At 41.6% G+C, this 21,312-nt stretch overlaps 1 protein-coding gene and 1 non-coding gene across 3 annotated transcripts; one reads left to right on the top strand and one right to left on the bottom strand.

Annotated features, from left to right (window-relative positions):
* Positions 1-3,771: 3,771 nt before the first annotated feature.
* On the bottom strand, positions 3,772-3,875 carry LOC138990101 (U6 spliceosomal RNA). Its single transcript, XR_011466267.1, has one exon. It is a non-coding gene; the product is annotated as a U6 spliceosomal RNA (small nuclear RNA).
* A 5,574-nt stretch (positions 3,876-9,449) lies between these two features.
* Positions 9,450-16,863, top strand: TPRKB (TP53RK binding protein). Of its 2 annotated transcripts, none has more exons than XM_005897633.3 (5): positions 9,450-9,585; positions 11,909-12,071; positions 13,223-13,345; positions 14,637-14,813; positions 15,518-16,863. In XM_005897633.3, the coding sequence occupies exons 2-5, from the start codon at positions 11,931-11,933 to the stop codon at positions 15,602-15,604; spliced, it is 528 nt and encodes a 175-aa protein (XP_005897695.1). In that variant the 5' UTR covers positions 9,450-9,585; positions 11,909-11,930; the 3' UTR covers positions 15,605-16,863. The 2 variants fall into 2 exon arrangements, with proteins under 2 accessions (XP_005897695.1, XP_005897694.1); XM_005897632.3 differs by lacking the exon at positions 9,450-9,585 and adding an exon at positions 9,592-9,844 and having other exon boundaries at positions 15,518-16,795.
* The last annotated feature ends 4,449 nt before the right edge of the window (positions 16,864-21,312 follow it).

Genomic DNA, 21,312 nt, shown 5'->3' with positions numbered 1-21,312 from the left:
CTGGGTCGTCCCAGTGCACTAGCCCCAAGCATCCAGTATCGTGCATCGAACCTGGACTGGCATCTCGTTTCATACATGATATCTTACATGTTTCAATGCCATTCTCCCAAATCTTCCCACCCTCTCCCTCTCCCACAGAGTCCATAAGACTGTTCCATACATCAGTGTCTCTTTTGCTGTCTCGTACACAGGGTTATTGTTATCATCTTTCTAAATTCCATATATATGCATTAGTATACTGTATTGCCTTATGATCCAGCAATCCCACTGCTGGGCATACACACTGAGGAAACCAGAAGGGAAAGAGACACGTGTACCCCAATGTTCATCGCAGCACTGTTTATAATAGCCAGGACATGGAAGCAACCTAGATGTCCATCAGCAGATGAATGGATAAGAAAGCTGTGGTACATATACACAATGGAGTATTACTCAGCCATTAAAAAGAATTCATTTGAATCAGTTCTAATGAGGTGGATGAAACTGGAGCCTATTATACAGAGTGAAGTAAGCCAGAAACATGTTTTTATCATATTCTGTTATTGACCAAATCACTAGGGTATCTTTTTTCTCCCCCTAACTGTTCAATATTTTTGTTAAAATCTACCTAGGAGATAATCTCTTTAGAACCTAATCACTATGTAGTATTTTTGTCATTAGACATTTCTTTCATTGGCAATCTGTTTATTGTCAGCTTCCTTTCACTGAGTGTTCAGATAGGCCACCTAACACAGGAATGGATAAACTTTGAGACCGATTGTCAGTTGAGCAGGAAAGACCAATCGATAAACCTAAATACTTAATGCTGAGTAATTTACCTGACAGGGTAACTGTTATCAATTGGGTAGAGCTACTCAGAAAACTTGAAAACTTTTGTAGACTGTAAAGGTTGCTTGATGAACAGAATAAGATGTGACGTTTAAAGCCTGTGATATCCATGGAGACTTGCATGGCTCCTGAAGTTACTGCTTTTCTATTGAACGTAACCTGCTGCGGTCTTTTTCTGCTAGCCTCTCACCGTGGAATGGTGCCTGACCTTGACAGTTTGTAAGTTATCTCCTCAGCTGGTTTACACACGGATGGATCACTTGAGAGGTAGTAATTATTTTTAGTTGCAGAGGAAGCCAGAAACCTTTGTTTGCTCAAGAAAGGGTGTGACTGTCATGACATCATAAGCCTTGGTAGATGTTTGATGAAAGCTTGGGCAGATTAGCTTCATTTTTTAAGCCTCTGGTTTTGGGGTGTTGTGTCATAGAGTGATACTGCCGGTGACGCTTGTTTGCCGTTTCATAAATGAACATCCTGTGGAACCTGACGCCAAGGAGGTGCTCTAACTAACTTGCCTACTCCCTGGTCTGTGTCTGATGAACTCAGGCTGCTACCCTTCATCGAAATGGTGGCTCAGAAAAATTTTTTTTTCTACCCACCACATTTAACAGAGATACAAGAGTTTTTCTTGCTAAAAGGCTGCTCTTGTGGAATTGTTTCCTCGCATATATCATGAACTCCCCACTTGGAAAGAAATTGGAGCAGGACAACCGGTGAGGCAGAAAGAGAACCACCAGGGACAGGTGTGGGACTCCAGCGAGCCTACTATTCTACGGAGCTCTTGGCCAGCAGTTTCTGAGGAGGAGTGGCCAGCGCAGTGTCACGTAAGCAGGGCCACCTGGGAAGCTGTCTTCGACCCTGCGGTCCTCTCTGTCCCCATCTCATCTCAGTTGTCGACACAGCTTGTTGAAAACCACGCTCCTCTTGTGTCTTGTTTATTCTTCAGCTCTGGTTTTGGCTTCGGCTCACATCATACCACTGAAAGACCTCTGGCTAAAGGGACCGGCAACTTCCTCTTTTAAAGATGTGTCGTGGTCTGTTTAAGCTTTTACATTTTTTATTTTCATCACATCAAAAAACACATATAAGAAAAACACACACACACGAACATAGTTTAAAATTCAAATAGTTCTACTGAGATTTTTATGAAAAAGAGCAGTCTTCCCATTGGCACACCTGCCCTACCCCCTGATTGTCACTCCCCAAGGGCAACACTTTATGTATTTTTGCATTATTATCTAATATTTACCTCTTATTTAAATATTAGGCTTATACGACCACTTGTTGATTTTTCCGTTTCTAGTACTTTCTGTTGATTTCCTTACTGTAGAAGATGAGTATTTTTTAGCTCTTTCATATCATTTTTCCACATACACACTTCTGTTCCCCACATATGTTTAGTATAGTTATTTTCCACCTTTCGGTTACATTACTATCCTAAGGTAATGTTATTTTCTAGGTGAGTGTCCGCCTCTGAACCAGGGAGTGCCATGGTTATTCTTGCACCACTTTTGACTACATTTTTGTGTCTTTTCCTGTGGCCCTAATGTGGATAGCGTAAACACATCAGACTCTGTTTGTTTGAAATCTTTCTTGGGTTGATTGGATTTGTTCTTGGTCTAGGTTGGACACTGTTTGCCAGGGCTGCCATAAAAAGACATCACAGACTAGGTGTCTTAAACACTGGATATTTGTTTTCTCACAGTTCTGGGGGCCAGAAGTCCATGATCAAGGTATCAGCAGAGCTGGTTTCTTCTGAGGCCTCTCTCCTTGGCTTGTAAATGACCATCTTGGTCATGTGTCTATACACGGTCTACCCTCTATCTATGTCCAGATTTCCTTTTCTTTATGGAAACCAGTCACACTGGGTTGTGCCCACCATAATGAACTCATTTAAACTTAACTTTTTAAAGACCCCATCTTCCAAGTACAGTCACATTCTGAAGACCAGGTGGTTAGGATGACATCAACATACAGCTTTTGCAGGGACACAACTCAACCTATGACAGGTACACGGTGGTGGTTCTCTACACCGGGGGCACAGCTCTTGCCCTGGGATTTCTGTTTGCCTTCACCCAGGTCATTTCTTCTGTGCCCCTTCTGTTTCCTGGATCCACAGCTGCTGCTTTCATTGTTTACTTCCCTGTGTGGTGGAGCATATTCTTCCATGGTTTCCCAAGGATTAATGGGATGCAAACTTTTTGAGGCTTTTGCATGTCTGAAATGGGTTTATTTTATTCTTCACTGCATTGATAAGTTGATATGCTATACATTTGGAGGTAGGCAGTTTAAAATGCATTTAGTCATTATTTTCCATAGTCATTGTTGCTATTTAAACCCTGTGCTATTCTGATTTCTGTGCTGCAGTCCATGCGGTCACAAAGAGTGGGACACAATTGGGCAACTGAACAACAGTAACAGTTCTGATCCCAGAACTTTTATTTGTGACCTGTAATTTTTATTCCTGAAAGCTTTAGGATCTTTCTCTCAAGTGTCCTGAAATACCATGATATGACTTACCATGGGTAATTTTTTGGCTGCGCTGGGTCTTCACTGCTGCGTGAGGGCTTTCTCTAGTTGCAGCAAGCAGGGGCTACTCTGTTGCGGAGTGCAGGCTTCTCCTGTTGCTGGTCATAGGCTCGAGGGCACATGGGCTTCAGTAGTTTCTGCTTGAGGGCTCTAGAGCGGGGGCTCAGTTAGCTGTGCCTCACAGGCTGAGTTGCTCCACAGCATGTGGCATCTTCCCAGATAAGAGATCAAACCCATGTCTCCTGGCATTGAAAGGTGAATTCTTAACCACTGGACAACCAGAGAAGTCCCTAGTGTGGGTATTTTTAAAATTCATAATGCAAATGAGGCCTTCCAGTCTAGCAGGCTATATGCATCATTTCTGGGAAATGTTTTTCACTTTATCTTCTCTATATCTTACTTCTTTTTTTTTTTCTTAAAGTGGAACGCTTCCCCAATTTGCATGTCATCCTTGTGCAGGGACCATGCTAATCTCTATATTGTTCCAATTTTAGTATATGTGCTGCCAAAGTCAGAGCTGCCTTCTGTTTCCTTCTGGGGGAACTTCTATTAGCTGACTATTTGATTTTCTGAAATGTACCTCTTAAGTTAATTGTATTTTTGTCTCTTATTTTCCATTTTTAATCTTTTTTGTTTTTTTTAAATCACAAAAATTTTCTCAGCTTTATTTCTACCCTTCTATTGGGTTTTTTGCTACATATTTTATATCTATTTTTTCTGCTCTATGTTTTTAATTTCCAATAGCTAGCTCTTTTCTGAATGGCTGTCTTTCCCCGGCACTTCATTCTTTTATTTTTTTTAATGAATGCATTATCTTTTCTCTATAAAGTTATCAGTTTTTAAGTTTCTTCTGTTCTCTATATCAGCTGTTTTTGGTTTTGATTTTCTCCTGTTTGTTGGCGCCTTTCCCTCTTGTTAGATGTGATGTTGGAATGTCTGGTGGTCTTTGCCTGTTGTTTAGAACTTAAGATTTGAGCACTCAGAGCGGATGGAAACTGCTCATGTATGGCAGACTTGTAATAAGGCGGTCACTCACCTTGTTATTTTTGTTTAGCTTCCCCTTGCTGCACAGAATCAGGTTTTATTTTTCTCCATTTTTTTTAAGCCCTTAAATTTTTTTTATTTTTTTACTTTTGGCTGTGCTGGCTCTTTGCTGCTACACAGGCTTTCCTTTCGTTGCAGCGAGTGGGGCTACTCTCCAGTTGCACTGCACAGGCTTCTCACTGAGGCGGCTTCTCTTGCGGAGCACGGGCTCTAGGGCTCCTGGGCTCCAGAGCCAGGCTCAACAGTTGTGGTGCACAAGCTTAGTTGTTCGAGGTACGTGGGATCTTCCTGGACAAGGGATCACTCCTGCATTGGCAGGTGGATTTTTTACCACTGAGCCACCAGGGAAACCCTATTTGTCTCCATTCTGACAGTTAATATCTCTGAAAGTTTTACTCTCTCATCTACCATTCATCATCCCTCCCCTTCTCTTGTGGGTTTTTAATCTTTGGGAGTCTATCTGTTTTGGTAGGGTTTGGGTGGTGAGTAGAGATATAGACATGAGTTCAATCTAGCCAGTATAATGAGACTTTGTCAATTAAATGAGTTTTGGATTTAACATCAGTCTGGTAAGCTTGATTTTTTAGGCATCACATCCCAGAATTGCAGGCCACTCAGAGCCCTAAGCCATGATCTGGACCCACACAGTCAACTACAGACACTCCTACTATGGAGAAAGCCCTTCCTAGGATCCTGTCTGAACCACCTTTCTAGTGTAATTCTAACAGCTGCCCCAGAATTACATCCTAAAACAAACTCATGAATGTTATTCCCCTCTTGGAAATTTTGAATGGCTTATGGCCTTGAGAATCCATTTCCAACTCCTTGTCAAGGCCTCGTGTGATCTGACTCCAGCTGACTTTTCAAAGCCTCTGCCATGTTCCACTCCATTCTTCAGTGTGCCAGCAGTTCTTGAGCACATACACATTTATGCCACGGTATCTTGGTCTTTCAGATTGTTCCTTGGCTGTAACAGCTCTCCTGCAGCCTCTATGGGCAAATCATTCTCGAAGCCCCATCTCCTCAGTAAAGCCATCTCTCCCAACCTTACCCACCTACTGAATTACTCCTTTAGCTACAAGGTACTTTGTAGGACTATTTAGCATTTATTTCATTTATATCATGCTATGTGAAATACAGATTCCAAGAATGGTCTCCTCCTCCTTCCTGAAAGTGCCATCTGCCACCTGGCCCATGCTCCCCAGTTTTGCCTTTGCAGGCGAACCCAGCACTCCCTAAGCTGACTGGAGCCCAAGATAAACTCTGGGCCTGCACGGCCCTTACAGCCCCCACATGAAGCCCTTTCTATCAGCCATCCCTCCACTTTGGAGTTGGAGGAAATGCCGCGTCAGGCCACAAGCTCTGGCTTTATGAGCTGCCATGGAAGGGTTAGATGATGTACAGAAGTGTAGAGCAGTTGACTCCCATGGGAGGAGCCTTAAATAATGAAATGCAGAAGAGAGAAGGGAGCCTGGCAGGTGGATTCCCCCTCCATTCTCCCTTCTGTGGAATACTCTTAGAATGGCTTTTCCTTCCAGGCCTTCCAGAGAAGAACCAACCTGCTGAGTGAACACATATACCAAACAACCTGTCTTTTTGGCTCACTGTGAAGCCTGTTCCTCACCCTCACCGCTCTATTCTTACATATCCCCAATAGAATTGTTATTTAGTCAATAAGTCATGTCTGACTCTTTGCGAACCCACGGACCATAGCCCACCAGGCTCCTCTGTCCGTGGGATTTCCCAGGCAAGAATACTGGAGTGGGTTGCCACTTCCTTCTCCACAAGTAGGTGGTAGTGGTTGCCACTGTATCGACATTAATGACTTCAGAAAGTGAGAGTAAAGTAGAACTACCTCAAGAGACCAACTGTGACCACATACACAGAGATTATAAGGGAATATTAATAGCATCAAAGAAAATGGAAACATTAGAGAGCCCTCTTTCCATCTGCTAGAGGTTATGTTCAAGAGAGAACATTTTCAACAGCCTGACACAAGGCATTTTTCTATTTCCTTATGAAGCAATTCAGCAAACTTAATTTCCGTTTTAAACTATTTTTTTTATTTAAGTATGGTTGACTTACAATGTTGTGTTAGTTTCTGCTGTATAACAAAGTGAATCAGCTATACATATATATTAAATATATATTCTATTCCTTTTAATATTCTTTTCCATTATGGTTTATCACAGAATATTGAATATAGTTTCTTATGCTATACAGTAGGATCTGTTCTATATAAATGATGGAATCACAGGATACACTATTTTTATGTCTGACCTTTTTTCAGCATAATTTTGAAATTTGTCCATGTTATTGTATGTAGTAATAGTTGATTTCCTTTTTACTGCCGAGTTGTGTTCCATTGTATGGATATACAGTTTGTTTATTCACTTAACAAGGGTTTGGGTTGTTTCCAGCTTTTGGTGATCACAGACAAGTCACTTTGAACTGGACTTTTTTTATGTCTATTTTTTAATCAACTCTACTGATAAATTTTATAAGATGTACTCTTTAAAATGACATAATTTGATGAATTTTAACAGTAGAAACAGTGTCAGACTTTATTTTTCTGGGCTCCAAAATCACTGCAGATGGTGACTGCAGCCATGAAATTAAAAGATGCTTACTCCTTGGAAGGAAAGTTATGACCAACCTAGACGGCATAGTCAAAAGCAGAGACATTACTTTGCCAACAAAAGTTCATCTAGTCAAGGCTATGGTTTTTCCTGTGGTCATGTATGGATGTGAGAGTTAGACTGTGAAGAAAGCTCAGCGCCGAAGAATTGATGCTTTTGAACTGTGGTGTTGGAGAAGACTCTTGAGAGTCCCTTGGACTGCAAGGAGATCCAACCAGTCCATTCTGAAGGAGATCAGCCCTGGGATTTCTTTGGAGGGAATGATGCTAAAGCTGAAACTCCAGTACTTTGGCCACCTCATGCGAAGAGTTGACTCATTGGAAAAAGACTGATGCTGGGAGGGATTGGGGGTAGGAGGAGAAGGGGACGACAGAGGATGAGATGGCTGGATGGCATCACCAACTCAATGGACATGAATTTGAGTGAACTCTGGGAGTTGGTGATGGACAGGGAGGCCTGGCGTGCTGTGATTCATGGGGTCGCAAAGAGTCGGACACGACTGAGCGACTGATCTGATCTGAACACAGGTTCCCTTGTAATTAACACCACATCAGGATATATAGAACATTGGCTTCAATCACAAAGGTTCCCTTGGGGTTTGTTTTTTTTTTTTTTTCAGTGTCTCCCACTTCCCCATCCCTAACAACCACTAATTTGCTTTCACTCTAGAATAAATTTGCTATATTTGCAATCCCTATAGTTTTGTAGAAATGGAATCATACAGTAACAATTTTACTTTGCTTTTTTGCTGAGCATGTTTTTAGATTGATCCATGTTTCAAGTATGTTCATTCCTTTTATTACTGAATAGTATTTCATGACATGAATTCACTATGATTTGTTTATCCATTCATGTATTATTGGGCATTGGGTTGTTTCCAGTTTGGGGTCATCATGAGTAAAGCTGCTATGAACATTCATGTTCAAGCCTTTGGGTGGACATGTTTTCACTGCTCCTGGTTAAATACCAAGGAGTGAAACTGCTGCGAATGGTTAAGTATGCACGTGCAAGGGAGTGTGCTCAGTTGTTTCAATCGTGTCCGACTCTTTTTAACCCTATGGACTGTAGCCTGCCATGCTCTTCTGTCCATGGGATTCTCTAGGCAAGAATACTGTAGTGGGTTGCCATGCCCTTCTCCAGGGGATTCTCCTGACCCAGGGATCAAACCAGCAGTCTCTTGTATCACCTGCATTGGCAGGTGGATTCTTAAACACTAGCGCCATGCATTTAATTTTTTAGGAAACTGCCAAACTCTTTTCCAAAGTGGTTACACTATTTTTATTTTATACTCCGACTAGCAATATGTGAAGGTTCCAGTTCTGGATGTTTGCACTTGATATTTAAAAATTTTAAGGCCTTTCAAATTTCAGCATTCTTATGGGTATGTAGTAATAACTCATGTTTTTAATTTGTATCTGTTTCCCTGATGACTAATGATGAGCATCTTTTCATGTTTTTATTGGCCTTTCATGTATCTTTCCTAAAATGTGTTCAATTGTGTCATCTATCCTTAATCAGGTTGTGTCTCTTACTATTTTCGAATTGGAGTTGGTTATATAATCTGGATACCAGTCTTTCCTCAGAATAATTTCATATATATTCCCACTGGGCTCAAGCCACACGGTTCTCTTTGCTCTTTCTTAAATGAGGCCATATCTGTTCTGAGTCTTTAAACTCTCTCTGTTCCCTGGAATTGCTGCTCTTCAGATACACACAGAACCTGCCTCCAGACCTCCTCCAGTCACAAATGGCCCTTTTTGGTGAGATCTTTCTTAACCATCCTATTTTAAATAGTAATACTCACGGCCTGACATTACCCCCTATTCTCTAGTTTTTTCTCCATAGCACATATCTATCCTATTTATTATTTACCTGTCTTTTTGTTTAAAGAAAAGTATTGACCCAGATGAGCCCCCAAGCATAAAAAACATGGAAGAATAACATGTTAGAATAATATGGGAAAAAACATCCATTTAGCGATGACCTCGTCTTTCGGAGGCTGATACACTCAGGGATGGCAATCAAACCTGTGAGCCTGCTGGATGAAGGGGTTGTACTGTCACCTCTCTCAAGTACCCTAGGCAGATCGCCGAGCACTTTCGGCTCCAGGAGATCCTGGCCAAGTGGACCTCGCCCAGAACAAGAAAAAACTGAGTCCTGCTTGCCTCGAAAAAGAACTGTAGAATCTCGAGCAGCGGAGACATATGTAGAGCTCATCGGAGCCATTACTTTTCTTCCCATAGGACGAAACACGATGTCTCCTTCAAGGCCAAGCGGCTTAAGGACGCGGCGAAGACCCACACGCCGCCACTCTCATCGGAAGTGGCGGACCGAGCCCTGCTCTCCTTCGGGTCAGCAGACGCGACTCATGCCGGCGAAACATTCAGTGTAAGGAGGTAGCCGAGAACCTTCCTCCCACCCCGACCTGAAAAGACGCTGCAGGGTCGGGGAGGGCGAGAAAGGAGCGCAGCTGCGGCCGATCTCCCGGAAGTTGAGGGCTTTGTTTCCGTGGGGAAGATCTTACGAGACGGACAGGGACGCGACGGTGAGTACTCCTGGCACCACAGCCCTGGCCGGGTCGGGCGGGAACTGGAGACCAGTGATTTTCCAGATGATACCTGTGATTCTCGGCGCCCTTGTTTATCGAGCGTTTGCCAAGGTCGGGTCCTGGGATGCAGCCCGGCAGTGATCGGCTCAGCCTCCCTTCGAGGGCGGACGATACAGCATTCTGATGAGCCTGAGACTCACCGAAGTTGTAACAGAGGAGGTCGTAGGAGACTGGTCCTGGGGTCCTGGGAGCGCTGGTAAATGGGCTCTTACTGGCCAGTCGAAAGGAGGGAGGATTAATTCAGAGTAACTGCCTGTCCGAGGGGGCGTGCTGGGCAGGGACTGGGGGTGGTGACAAGCTGGAAGGGCCAGTGCGGCGGTGGGGAAATGAGCGCGGTCTGCAGGGGTGAGCTAGGAAGCCAAAGAGAGAGGAAGGTCTCAGATCACAGAGTTTGGGACCCCGTGACATAAAGGGACTTTATAGCAGGGCAAGATTTGGTGTACATTTTGAAAAGATCACTTTGACTCTCGGGTGGAGGTTGGATGATAGGGAAGGAATTGTGAGGCGACCTCTTCTAGGAGGTCACCGACGTTGAGGAGAGAAGGTGGCCAACGGCGGTGGCAGAGTAGGTATGGAAGAGAATTGGACCCTTCAAAATGATACATAAAAGTTGAGAAGAGTTTTGCATAAGATATGGGATTTGAGTGGGAGGTAAGTATCCAGCGATGGTTCGAAGTTTCTGACTTAAGTGAGTGAATTATATGCTATGTTATGCTAAGTCACTTCAGTCGTGTCCGACTCTGTGCGACCCCATAAACGGCAGCCCACCAGGCTCCCCCGTCCCTGGGATTCTCCAGGCAAGAACACTGGAGTGGGTTGCCATTTCCTTCTCCAATGCATGAAAGTGAAAAGTGAAAGTGAAGTCGCTCAGTCGTGTCCGACTCTTAGCGACCCCATGGATTGCAGCCTAACAGGCAAACCAAAACCATTTTTGACGTTTGATAGGCGCCCTTTTCCCCCTACTGTAGAAACAAAAACCACAAAAAAATTGTTTCCTCCCTGGTTGTATGTACTCATTATCTTTTGTGTGCTCACTGTAGAAAATTAAGAACATGCAAACATATTTTTTCTAGAAAACAAAATTATCTGTAATTCTGCTAACCAGGATGGCCATAATAAAGATTGTGTGGCCCTGTTGTCCCAAGACATTATTCACCATTTTATTTTTCCAGATTGTAACAGAAAAAATCAGATGTAATTCTAGCAAATCAAAGATAACATTTTGTTGTTTGTTTTCAGTAGTTTTCTTTTTGTGTACATTTGTAAAAACCCACATATTATGCACATTTTGTGTTTTATTTTCCAATCAGATGTTAAGTACTTAATGTTATTTATTACTGTATTTACACATCCTTAGCTCCTCTTCAAGACTACAGTTTTTAGTGGTTGATCAGGAAAGCCACTGTAGTTGGGCCTATTACTAGTTAGGTAGGTTTTCAACCTTTTACTCTTAGGATGATAAGAAAAACATCTTATTACATAAATCTTCAGATTGCCAATGTATTCCTTCAGAAAACTGGTGGAGATAAAACTTCCTAGGTAAAAGGATAACGTGAACCTATATAAAATTGCTTCACCTAAATATCTCTCTGAGACTTGAAATTCTTTCAAAGATTATATTTTTGCAGTGCTTAGTTTTTTCATTCAAAGATAGATTATGTCTCTCCAGTTATTTGTTGTTTATGCTGCTTTTATGTTTTTTGTATATACCCTGTTCTTTCCTTGTTAAATTTATGTCTTTAAAGGGTGTTACTATTTAAGAATTGTACCCTTTAGGCTTAAATTCCCATGTATGTAATGAATATCTTTGAGTTGTGTCATACTTTCTTCCATAAGATTGTTTTCTGCCTTATATTTATGTCTAGATGCTGCCAAAATATAAATAAAATGGTGAGATTAGAAAGCTAAAAATACTAAGTTGGAGTGAGGTTTCCTTAATGCTGTAAGTAACCTGTGGTCTAAAAAGTGTTTGGTATCCTGCTCCTAGTTGTCTGTTGAGAAGCTCCCCCTCATCCAGAGCCTGCCTTATCTGTACCACTAGGGGACCCAGTGTTGCCCTTGATCCTTTCCCAGGAAGGAAGCTAAAACAGCTTAGCAGGGTTAGGAAGACAGTCTGTCATGAGGCTGCCAGATGTTTTGGGGTGGATTTTTCAAGTTTAACAGTTCTACATCTTATTATTAAAGTTATACTTTAATTGTGAGCAAGGATATTTGTTAGTGACTTACAGTTGTTAACTTTTGGTCTTTTGGTCTTGTGCAGTGGCATCCTGCTTATCTATGAAATGCAGTTAACACATCAGCTGGACCTATTTCCTGAATACAGGGTGACCCTTCTGTTATTTAAAGATGTAAAAAATGCTGCAGCCTTGAGAAAAAAGGCCATGGAAGGTGCCATTGATGGCTCATTAATAAACCCTACAATGGTAAGTACTCATGGCAATGAGTGAGCTTTATGGGAGTTTAAGAATCTGATGATTTTTCATGATGTTATGGGTTAGCCCAAAATTGTTATCTTCAAGTAAAAGGACTTGTCTAACCTGTAGAGTGGATTCAGATTTGGCCAGCCTTCAATTTAACAGTGAATAGAAGCCAAGTCGGAGAAGGCAATGGCACCCCACTCCAGTACTCTTGCTTGGAAAATCCCATGGACGGAGGAGCCTGGAAGGCTGCAGTCCATGGGCTCACTGAGGGTCAGACACGACTGGGCGACTTCACTTTCACTTTTCACTTTCATGCATTGGAGAAGGAAATGGCAACTCACTCCAGTGTTCTTGCCTGGAGAATCCCAGGAATGGGGGAGCCTGGTGGGCTGCCGTCTATGGGGTCACACAGAGTCGGACATGACTGAAGCGATTTAGTGGCAGCAGAAGCCAGGTGCTGAGCCCCGCCCTAGGAGACATGAAAGGTGGTCTCCCTCTGATATGATGGCTGATGCCTAGATATCCATCTTCTTGTGTGACCTAGAAAATCTCTGTAAAGGAGGCATTGTACAGTGGTAGAATCACCAGGACTTAAATCCCAGTTATGCCATTTATTACAACTTTGAGCATGTGGTAGCCAGCCTTTATACAGTGCTTATTTGGTAAGTTCTTTGTATATACTGCTAACTCACTTAATCTTTACAACAACTCTATGAAGTTGTGAGATGATTATCTGCTTCTAAAAGATAAAATGCTAAGGAATTTGCCCAGGTTCCCTTGGTGGTAAGTAGCAGAGCTGAAATTCCAACCCATTCTTTGCCTTGGTTTCCTCATTTATTGCACATGAAAATAATAGAAGATATCAAATAGGGTACTTTTGAGTAGAATAGAAAATAAAGTTTAAATGTTGAGTATATGGCCTTTCCCATAATAATGGTCCTCAATAAGTTGTTTTAAAACTTTTTGTGTCTTAATTGCCTGCAGCTGTAAAATTCTGTGATTTTTCTAAACACCTAGGCCCTTGAGATTTTGACAATTTTGAAAATATAGAAATTGTGATGAAGTAAAACAGCCTGACCCTGGAGGGTACAGGGCATTATTCTTCAGAGTACTCCAGATTCTTTGTGTATAATGTTTTCTGTTCTCTTTGGTAGATTGTTGATCCATTTCAGATAATTATGGCCGCAAACAAAGCAGTTCACCTCTACAAGCTGGGGAAAATGAAGACCAGAACTCTATCTGCTGAAGTTATTTTCAATCTTTCCCCAAATAACAATGTAATTAGTATGGAATATATACTTTCTTTATATCTGTTGACCTTGTCATGGTAGCCTGTGTGTGACTCAGTGTTGGGTTGGAGCCTGTTGCTGGTAACAAACCAAAATAACAGTGAAGAGTGAGTGCTGGACAGAGAGTTGCGGTTTAGCATTGCCTCCTACTAGACAATTAAGCTTTGGAGTCACTCACATGAAATTTAGCTAAATTGAGTGAGGATAGTTTTATTTGTCCTTCCTGACATACAGAGTCAGGAAAATGCTGTTTAAATCTCATGATAAAAAATTAGGTGTGGGTATTTGTGTGTTACCATGCGCATCTTTCGTTCTCCCTATAAACTCTTTGAGGATAGAACCACGCCTTTTCCATATACTGGAAGGCTGCTGGTACCTAGACTAGCTCTTCACACATGCTCATACACGTGGTACACAGGAAGAGTTTGTGTTTGAGATACTGATAGTAATCAAAGTTTTTGAGTTAAAAACATTCCACCTGCGCATATTTTTTAAAAAACCAACTAATTTTGCTGACGAAGTTTAATTATTACTACTACTAAACACAATCAAGTACTGCCATGGAGAGAAAGGTTAGGAAACCTGTGGCATGGTTTAAAATACAGATGTTTGAAAAATCTATAAAATGTGTAGTAATAGAATTCTCCTGTATCTTGGGGAAAATTACTGGGTAATTGTTTCTTTGAGATCGCTGAAATAACTCAAGAGACTGCAGTTCATAAACATGTGTTGAGCTTGTCCCTGTTCCAGTCTAGGGTCAGAAATGTTCCCAAGAAAGGCAGATGAACAAGACAAAGTTCAAGTGCCCTAAGTTAATTGATATAATGGAATAATAATGCAAATCTGTGGGAACAAAGAAGCAATTCATTCTATAAGGAGGAAAGTGCTAAAGGAGTGACATTTGAGCTGGACCCTTGAAAGATGAAGGCAGTCCAGGAGGAGGACAAAGTGCAGGCACAGGCAAGAAAAGTAGGAAAGGATGGGAGGCCCACAGCCCCACTGGCTGGAGGGCAGGAGGGCGCGGCGAGAGTCACTGGGTCCAGGAGAGGGTCATTGGTGCATCAAAGTCCAGGCTTGATGCTGTGGGAATGAGGTGCAGCTTTGAGCAGGGAGTACTCCAGAGGCAGAGGTGGTAGAGATTAGGAAGGGACATTGCAAGACTGTAGGCAGAGAGAACCACTAGGATATGAAAAATGAGAATCTGACCAGGAAAGGCTGCAAATGGGGAGAGGTTTCAGACGTTGAGACTACTGATTTTATTGTCTTTTTCACCCCTTAGATTTCAGAAGCCTTGAAAAAATTTGGTATCTCAGCAAATGATACTTCAATTCTGATTGCTTATATTGAAGAGGGTGAAAAACAAATAAATCAAGAACACCTAATATCTCAGGTAGAAGGTCATCAGGTTCCTCTGAAAAATCTCCCTGAAATAACAAATATTACAGAAGTCAAAAAGGTTTGTAAACCCATATTTTTAGAAAGAGCATGATAGATGTGGAATAATACTGTTTGCTTATTGATCACCAATGCTTCTATATTGTTTTAACTTGTAAGAAAGGTTAATAAGACTCTGATGCTAGGAGGGATTGGGGGCAGGAGGAGAAGGGGATGACAGAGGATGAGATGGCTGGATGGCATCACTGACTCGATGGACGTGAGTCTGGGTGAACTCCGGGAGTTGGTGATGGACAAGGAAGCCTGGTGTGCTGCGATTCATGGGGTTGCAAAGAGTCGGACACGACTGAGCGACTGAACTGAACTGAACTGAAAAATGATTAGACATGCAAAGAAATGCAGATTTATGTAAGATATAATTAGAAACTTAGTTGGTAAAGACATTCTTTTAAAAAGAATAGATGACTAGATATCAAGCTTACATTTGAAATATAAAATATAGTATGAAGTTAATGTCTAGATGTGTGCTTTTAAAATTGGTACAAATGTTTTGATGTTTAGAGACTTATCACTATAACTGCAGTTGAAACTTTTGACATAAGTGATGAGTTGCTGTCTACTTTGCGTGCCTTAATCACATTGTGATTCCATCCCATTATCCCAATAATTGAGTAATAAATTAGGTCACATATATGTATTTGTATAATGGAAATTAGTAGTGCATGAACATGTCAGCATGTCATAATCTGTCTTTTATGCTTACAGGTATATAAACTATCTTCACAAGAAGAAAGTATTGGAACATTATTGGATGGTATCATTTGTAGAATGTCAACAAAAGATGTTTTGTGAAATGACAGAAATATTAAAAAATTTTCAGCTTTTATACAAAACATTCATTGTTTTTCCTAGATCATAAAATCTATTATGTTGTAGAAAGTTTTAAAACACAGAATGGTAACAAAGGAAAGGAAAAAAAAACCACTCCTGGTCCTACCTTTTCATATTTTAAAAGATAATCACGGTTATTGTTGTTATTGTCTTTTGTTTCTGTCCAGATATATTTTATTTTTATATAATTGGAATAATTGCAAACATTTATTGAATGTCTACAAGATACTAGGTTCTTATCTAAATGACTGTATATCCATCAACTTACACCCTTGCACTTAATTCTGGCTACTCCAGCATCACCGTTCCAAGCCTCCTGGTTCCAAGTTTTTGTGTGCAAGAATTCATTTAATTATCACAGCATCATATGAAGTAGATTACTCCCATTAAAAGGTTGTACAAATAATAATGTGCGCAAGGTCACACAGCTAAAAATCATGTGTTATAAATGGTTTGGGATTTTTTTTTTCATATTTTGTCTTAAAATATGGTTGTGTCAGTCAAGATAGAGTAGGTTACAGGCCATATGTTCATGTTTTGCTAAGTTTGCTTGTTCTTAGTCTTTTCTATGCATGGGCAAACACTTCTGAAATATTTGAAAGTAAATTGCAGCCCTTGGGGCACTTCACCCCCCATTGTATTTAGTTGTCATGTCTCTCTCAATTATTTTTTAATTGAAGGAAGAATTGCTTTACAGAATTTTGTTGGTTTCTGTCATATCAACAGTCATGTCTCTTTTAAAGGCTCCTTTAATCTAGAACTATTTTTTTTTTAAAGGTGATGTTGACAGTTTTTGAAGAGTACCCCAGATGTCTTTCAGAATTTCAGAATGAGTTTGTTCGTGATTCAAGTCAGTTTAAATATTTTGGAGAATGATACGTAGATTTTGTGTCCTTCCAATTTTACATCATTGGGAGGCACATAGCGTCACCTGGCCTCATCACTGGTGGTACAGTTTGGTCACTTCGTTAAGGTGGTACCCCAGACTTCTCCAATATGAAGGCATCTTTTCTCCTGAAGCTTAGGGAGAAGTCAAAGCTGCCCTAAAGCTCAAAGTGCCTGTAGCCAGGATTAAAACTCCAAGTGACCCCTGATTCTGTGCTCCTAATGACTCCACACAGCCATCACTATCAAACATGTTCTTTGTAAAAGTGAAACTTCACATATATAATTCTATTTTTATATATTAACATTGCTTTCAATTGTTCATTTTGCTTTTGCAAGTAAATCTCTGTACACGTCTTTTTCTGTAGGATAGCTTCCCTGAAGTGGAATTACTGGGGAAGAGGATATGAATTTTTAATACCAGAAAGGTGCCACTTCACACTTGTAATAGCAGTGCACAAGTGTGCCAATCTCAGGAGACTCACCAACAATGCCTTTAAACTTCTCAACATTTTCGCCATTTTGAAATGTCAGACTACTGGTGAAGCTGAACTATGTTTATTTGTTATGAAGTGTTTTATAAGGGTTTATACCTGTAACTATATAGATTTTTTTTTTAACTCTATGAGCCTTTGGGTGAAGAAGGAAAAAGAAGTAATGCCATTTCCTGGGAAAAAAGTTAATGTAAGGTCCACAAGCTTTTTCTCTTAAGAAAGTTGGGCCAATTTAGGAATAATGTTCTCTTTCTTCTTAAGTTAACCAGTTTGCTTCAGAGCTTAAACGCTTCCCCAGCAAAAGCAACCAGTGATTATAGGGCCTTTGGTGCTGGAAGAGAAGGGATGCAGTGTGGCAGGCCACCCTCAGTTGGCTCCTTGGTCAAGGGTTACAGGGTTATTAAGGGATACTAAGGCTGTTAGCTAGCTGTCGCTAGGATAACATGAGGAAAGGGGGCTCTGTCACCCAGGCAATCGTTGCTCCCCATCTCCCCCGTCTTGGGAACAAGGAAAGCTGCCACGAGTGGCAGAATCTTTAATCCCCTGCCCTTCTCCCCACCTCACACGGGAAAACCACAAGAACGCACCTAAGCACTGCGCCTTCTTTTTAGAAGGAGCCCTGGGGCTCGCAGACTTTTTCAGGCCACCTGCTGCAATTCTCATTTTCGCTTTTTCCTTTGATGACCTTTCTGCTTGTCTGGAAACCTGGAACCTGTGCTAGGGCTGCGGCTGCTTCTCTGCACCTGGTTTTGTTTTGCTGACTGCTGTGCTATCTGCACTCCGTGTTACAAAACTGAGTAAAGCACAGCTCTCTAGGTGATTGGTCTCAGGATGAGCCAAGTTTGTATTGTTTTCATAATCCTCTGTGCCAGTTATCTGCCATTGTTCCCTCCAGCTCACTCTTCATCCTTCTCCACTCTTCTCTCTGCCCTGGAGGCTGACTTCCCATGTACGTCCTCCCTTCCCCTTGGCTTCTGCTTGGGTTTGGCCAGTGTGTGGGGTGGAGAGGCTAGCAGGAGGATGAGGCCAAAGGTATTTCTTTTCCTGGCCCCTCACTGCAAGGATCCCTAGGCTGGCTTTGGCTTTGGACCTCTCAGGGTGGTCCTTGCTACTCAACTTCTGGGTCAGGGTCCTGTCCCCTCACCCTCCTGCCTCACTTCAGGCCTCTTGAGCATTAACATACCTGGTTCCCCTTTACCCACCCACACCTTCATAATTAGGCCCTTTGGTGATCTATATAAAATGAGCTTGGGTTATCCTAGTTTGAGTGTTGGGGCCTGATAATGCCTCCCTTTCGCTAAAAGGTTAGATTAGCAGTATTTCTATAGAGCTGGATCATTGTTCCAGTATTTCTGAACATCTTGCCAAGGAGTGACCTATCGGACCACTTTCTTTCCTCTTGAAACAATTTGCTGTTACTTCCTCTCACTCATGTCCTTTAAGTTATGAGTGCTCAGTGGGAATCCAGGGCACTGACCTGAGGCTGGCTTACTGGGAACCCTGATGAAGAGATCAGGGGAGATGATGTTCTTTCCAGGACAATTTCCTCCTCTGAGACTTCCAAAACATGACACCACTTGATTGTCTGACTTCCAGTTCATTGACCCAATTCTGGGCTTAGCTGGTCTAACAGGCAAGTGTTCTTCATAAATGCAAGCATAGGGTTTCATTGACATGCTGCTCTCAAGTCCCACAACTCTGAGAATAACAGTGATTTCAAAAATATAACTACCTATTATAATCAGGTTCCTATGGGTAATAGAAAAATTAAATAATTTATCAGGTCACTAGTAACTGTTTAACTGTTAATAAGTTAGCAGTTTTTAGCAAGTAACAAATTAACAGCAATATAAGTGCTGGATGAGAAGTGCAAAGTCTTCAAAGGAGGGAGCGGATACAAGATCCATCTGGTTGTCAGGGGTCAGAAATCTTGATGGAGGAGGTAGCACTGAGCTCGACCTTGACCCTGTCACATACTGGATCTGGGTCAGTATGGCCTGAACGTAGGCGCGTGATGAGGCTTAGAGGTGAATCTTGCATCCCAGCAGACAGCTGTTTCTGTTGGCATACAGAGCTTTATACTAATTAATAATTCAAACACTTGTCAGATACCTGTCTTTTGGGGTCAGCATGTGGTACTGAAAAAGCAAAATGTTCAGGCCTTCGAGTCAAAACTGCCAAGGCTTGGGTGCCACTCTCTTGGGTAGGAGATCTCAGGCTTGTGAGCCTCGGTTTCACATTTGTAAAATGGAAGCAATATGAGCCTTAGCTCTTAGATGATTGTGAATGTCAAATAGTACAGCACAGGAAAAGTGCTTTCTCACAGAGCCAGGTATCTAATATCTCAGCAAGTGACAGCTGTCTGTGTGTACCAGGCATAATACTGAGGCATACAGTAGAGTAAGACTCACTGCTGCCGGGGGAGTAAAACTTAGCACAGCAGTTTGGCAGCGCCTCCAGCTGTTAAAGTGGAGTTACCATATGACCCAGCAATTGCACTCCTGGATATATACCAGAGGAACTGAAAACACGTGTTGAAACAACCACTTGTGCAGAATATTCACAGCAACACTATTCACAACAGCCAGAATGTGGAAACAAGTGTCCACCAGCGGATGACTGGATAAACAAATGGTCTATCCTATCCATGGAACATTATTCAGCCATAAAAAGCAATGAAGTACTGATGCCTGCTAGGACATGGGTGAACTTTGAGAACCAAAGTGAAAGAAGCTAAAGATAAAAGTTCACATATCGTGTGATTCCATTTAAATGAAACATCCAGAATAGGTACGTCCAAAGAGACAGCAGGCTAGTGGTTGCCAGGGGTGCAAGAGGGGTGGAAATGGAGTGACTACCCACTGAATAAGGGGTTTCATTCTGGGGTGATGAAAATGCTTCAGAACAAGACCGAAGTGGTGGTTATACAACATTGTGAATGTCCTAAGTACCACTGAGTTGTACAAATGTGAATGGTTAATTGAAAATACTAGAATAACACACCTGCCTTACCTTCAGGAATTCACAATCTTTGATGGGTCTGTTTAGACTGACTCTCAAGAGTTGGCTGAAGTACATTTGCAGCAATATAAATGGACCTAGAGAATATCGTGCTAAGTGAAGAAAGTCAGAGAAGGATAAATACCATATGAGACCGCTGGTATGTGTATCTAAAATAGGACACAAATGAACTCATCCACAGAACAGAAACAGAATCAGACTTGGAGAATAAACTGTGGTTGCTATGCGGGAGAGGGAGGCAGTGGGGATTTGGAATTAGCAGGTGCAAGTTATTATACACAGAATGGATAAACAACAAGGTCCTACCGTATAGCACAGGGAACTGTATTCAATATCCGGTGATAAACCACAATGGAGAATAGGAAGAAGAATGTATATATATGTATAACTGAGTCACTTTGCTGTGCAGCAGAAATTAACACACTCTAATTCAATAAATGTTTTTAAAAAAGGAGTTGGCTGAGGCAGAGACAGGTAGATTCCCAGGCCTGTTTCATCATTTGAAAGCAGGGTCAAGAGCCTGCAATGTGCTGGTTTCCAGACCGGTATCTCTTACACAGAGAATTACCCATAATTCCTCTACCCAGACATAAATGCTGCCAATGTTTGGTGTAACCATTCAAGACTTTTCTTTCTGCATGCTTGTGAATATAAATTATTAGTTATATTTTTTCAAAAATGAATGAAAACATAGTTTTATCATCTTTTATAGCTTGACAATTATATTCTGACAATTATTTTTCATGTCAATAAATCCTCATGATCATCATTGATGACTCAGGAAGGTTAAAAAGCCTAAATGTAAACCAAGGTCACTGGGTTGAGGAAGCCACAGAAGTTGGTGAGAATACAGGAAAGAGAGGGTAGGGACAGACAGGGCTTCTGGCCCCTCAGCTTGACCACTAGGATCTGATTGTTTAATATTAGAGACTCATGAGGGTTACTCAGCTATACTCTGGAGCCTTCTATTCTCTTTTGGTTCCTTGTTCAAATTTTGCTTAACATTGAAATGTTATAAATGGCACCTTTGCGGTGATCTCTTTCACAAGTCTGGTCTCTGGAGCATCCTCCTAGTTGCTCTTGCCAGAAATCTAGCTGTCATCTCTGACCCCTTCTTCATCCTCAGATTAGCATTAACTTGTCATTTCTGTTCCCCAAAGATACTTCCAAGAGGGCCAGTTTCCATCCATGGCCCCATTCTGGTCCAAGTTACTGCTTTCTCTTGTAGGATCCCCACTAGCCTAGATGGCTCCTTTGTGAACAAAGAAC

The sequence above is a fragment of the Bos mutus genome, chromosome 11 (assembly GCF_027580195.1).
Source record: "Bos mutus isolate GX-2022 chromosome 11, NWIPB_WYAK_1.1, whole genome shotgun sequence".
NCBI classification, from domain to species: Eukaryota; Metazoa; Chordata; class Mammalia; order Artiodactyla; family Bovidae; genus Bos; species Bos mutus.
Note: the sequence above shows the minus strand (reverse complement) of the source record. Positions and strands in the feature narration are given on the sequence as shown.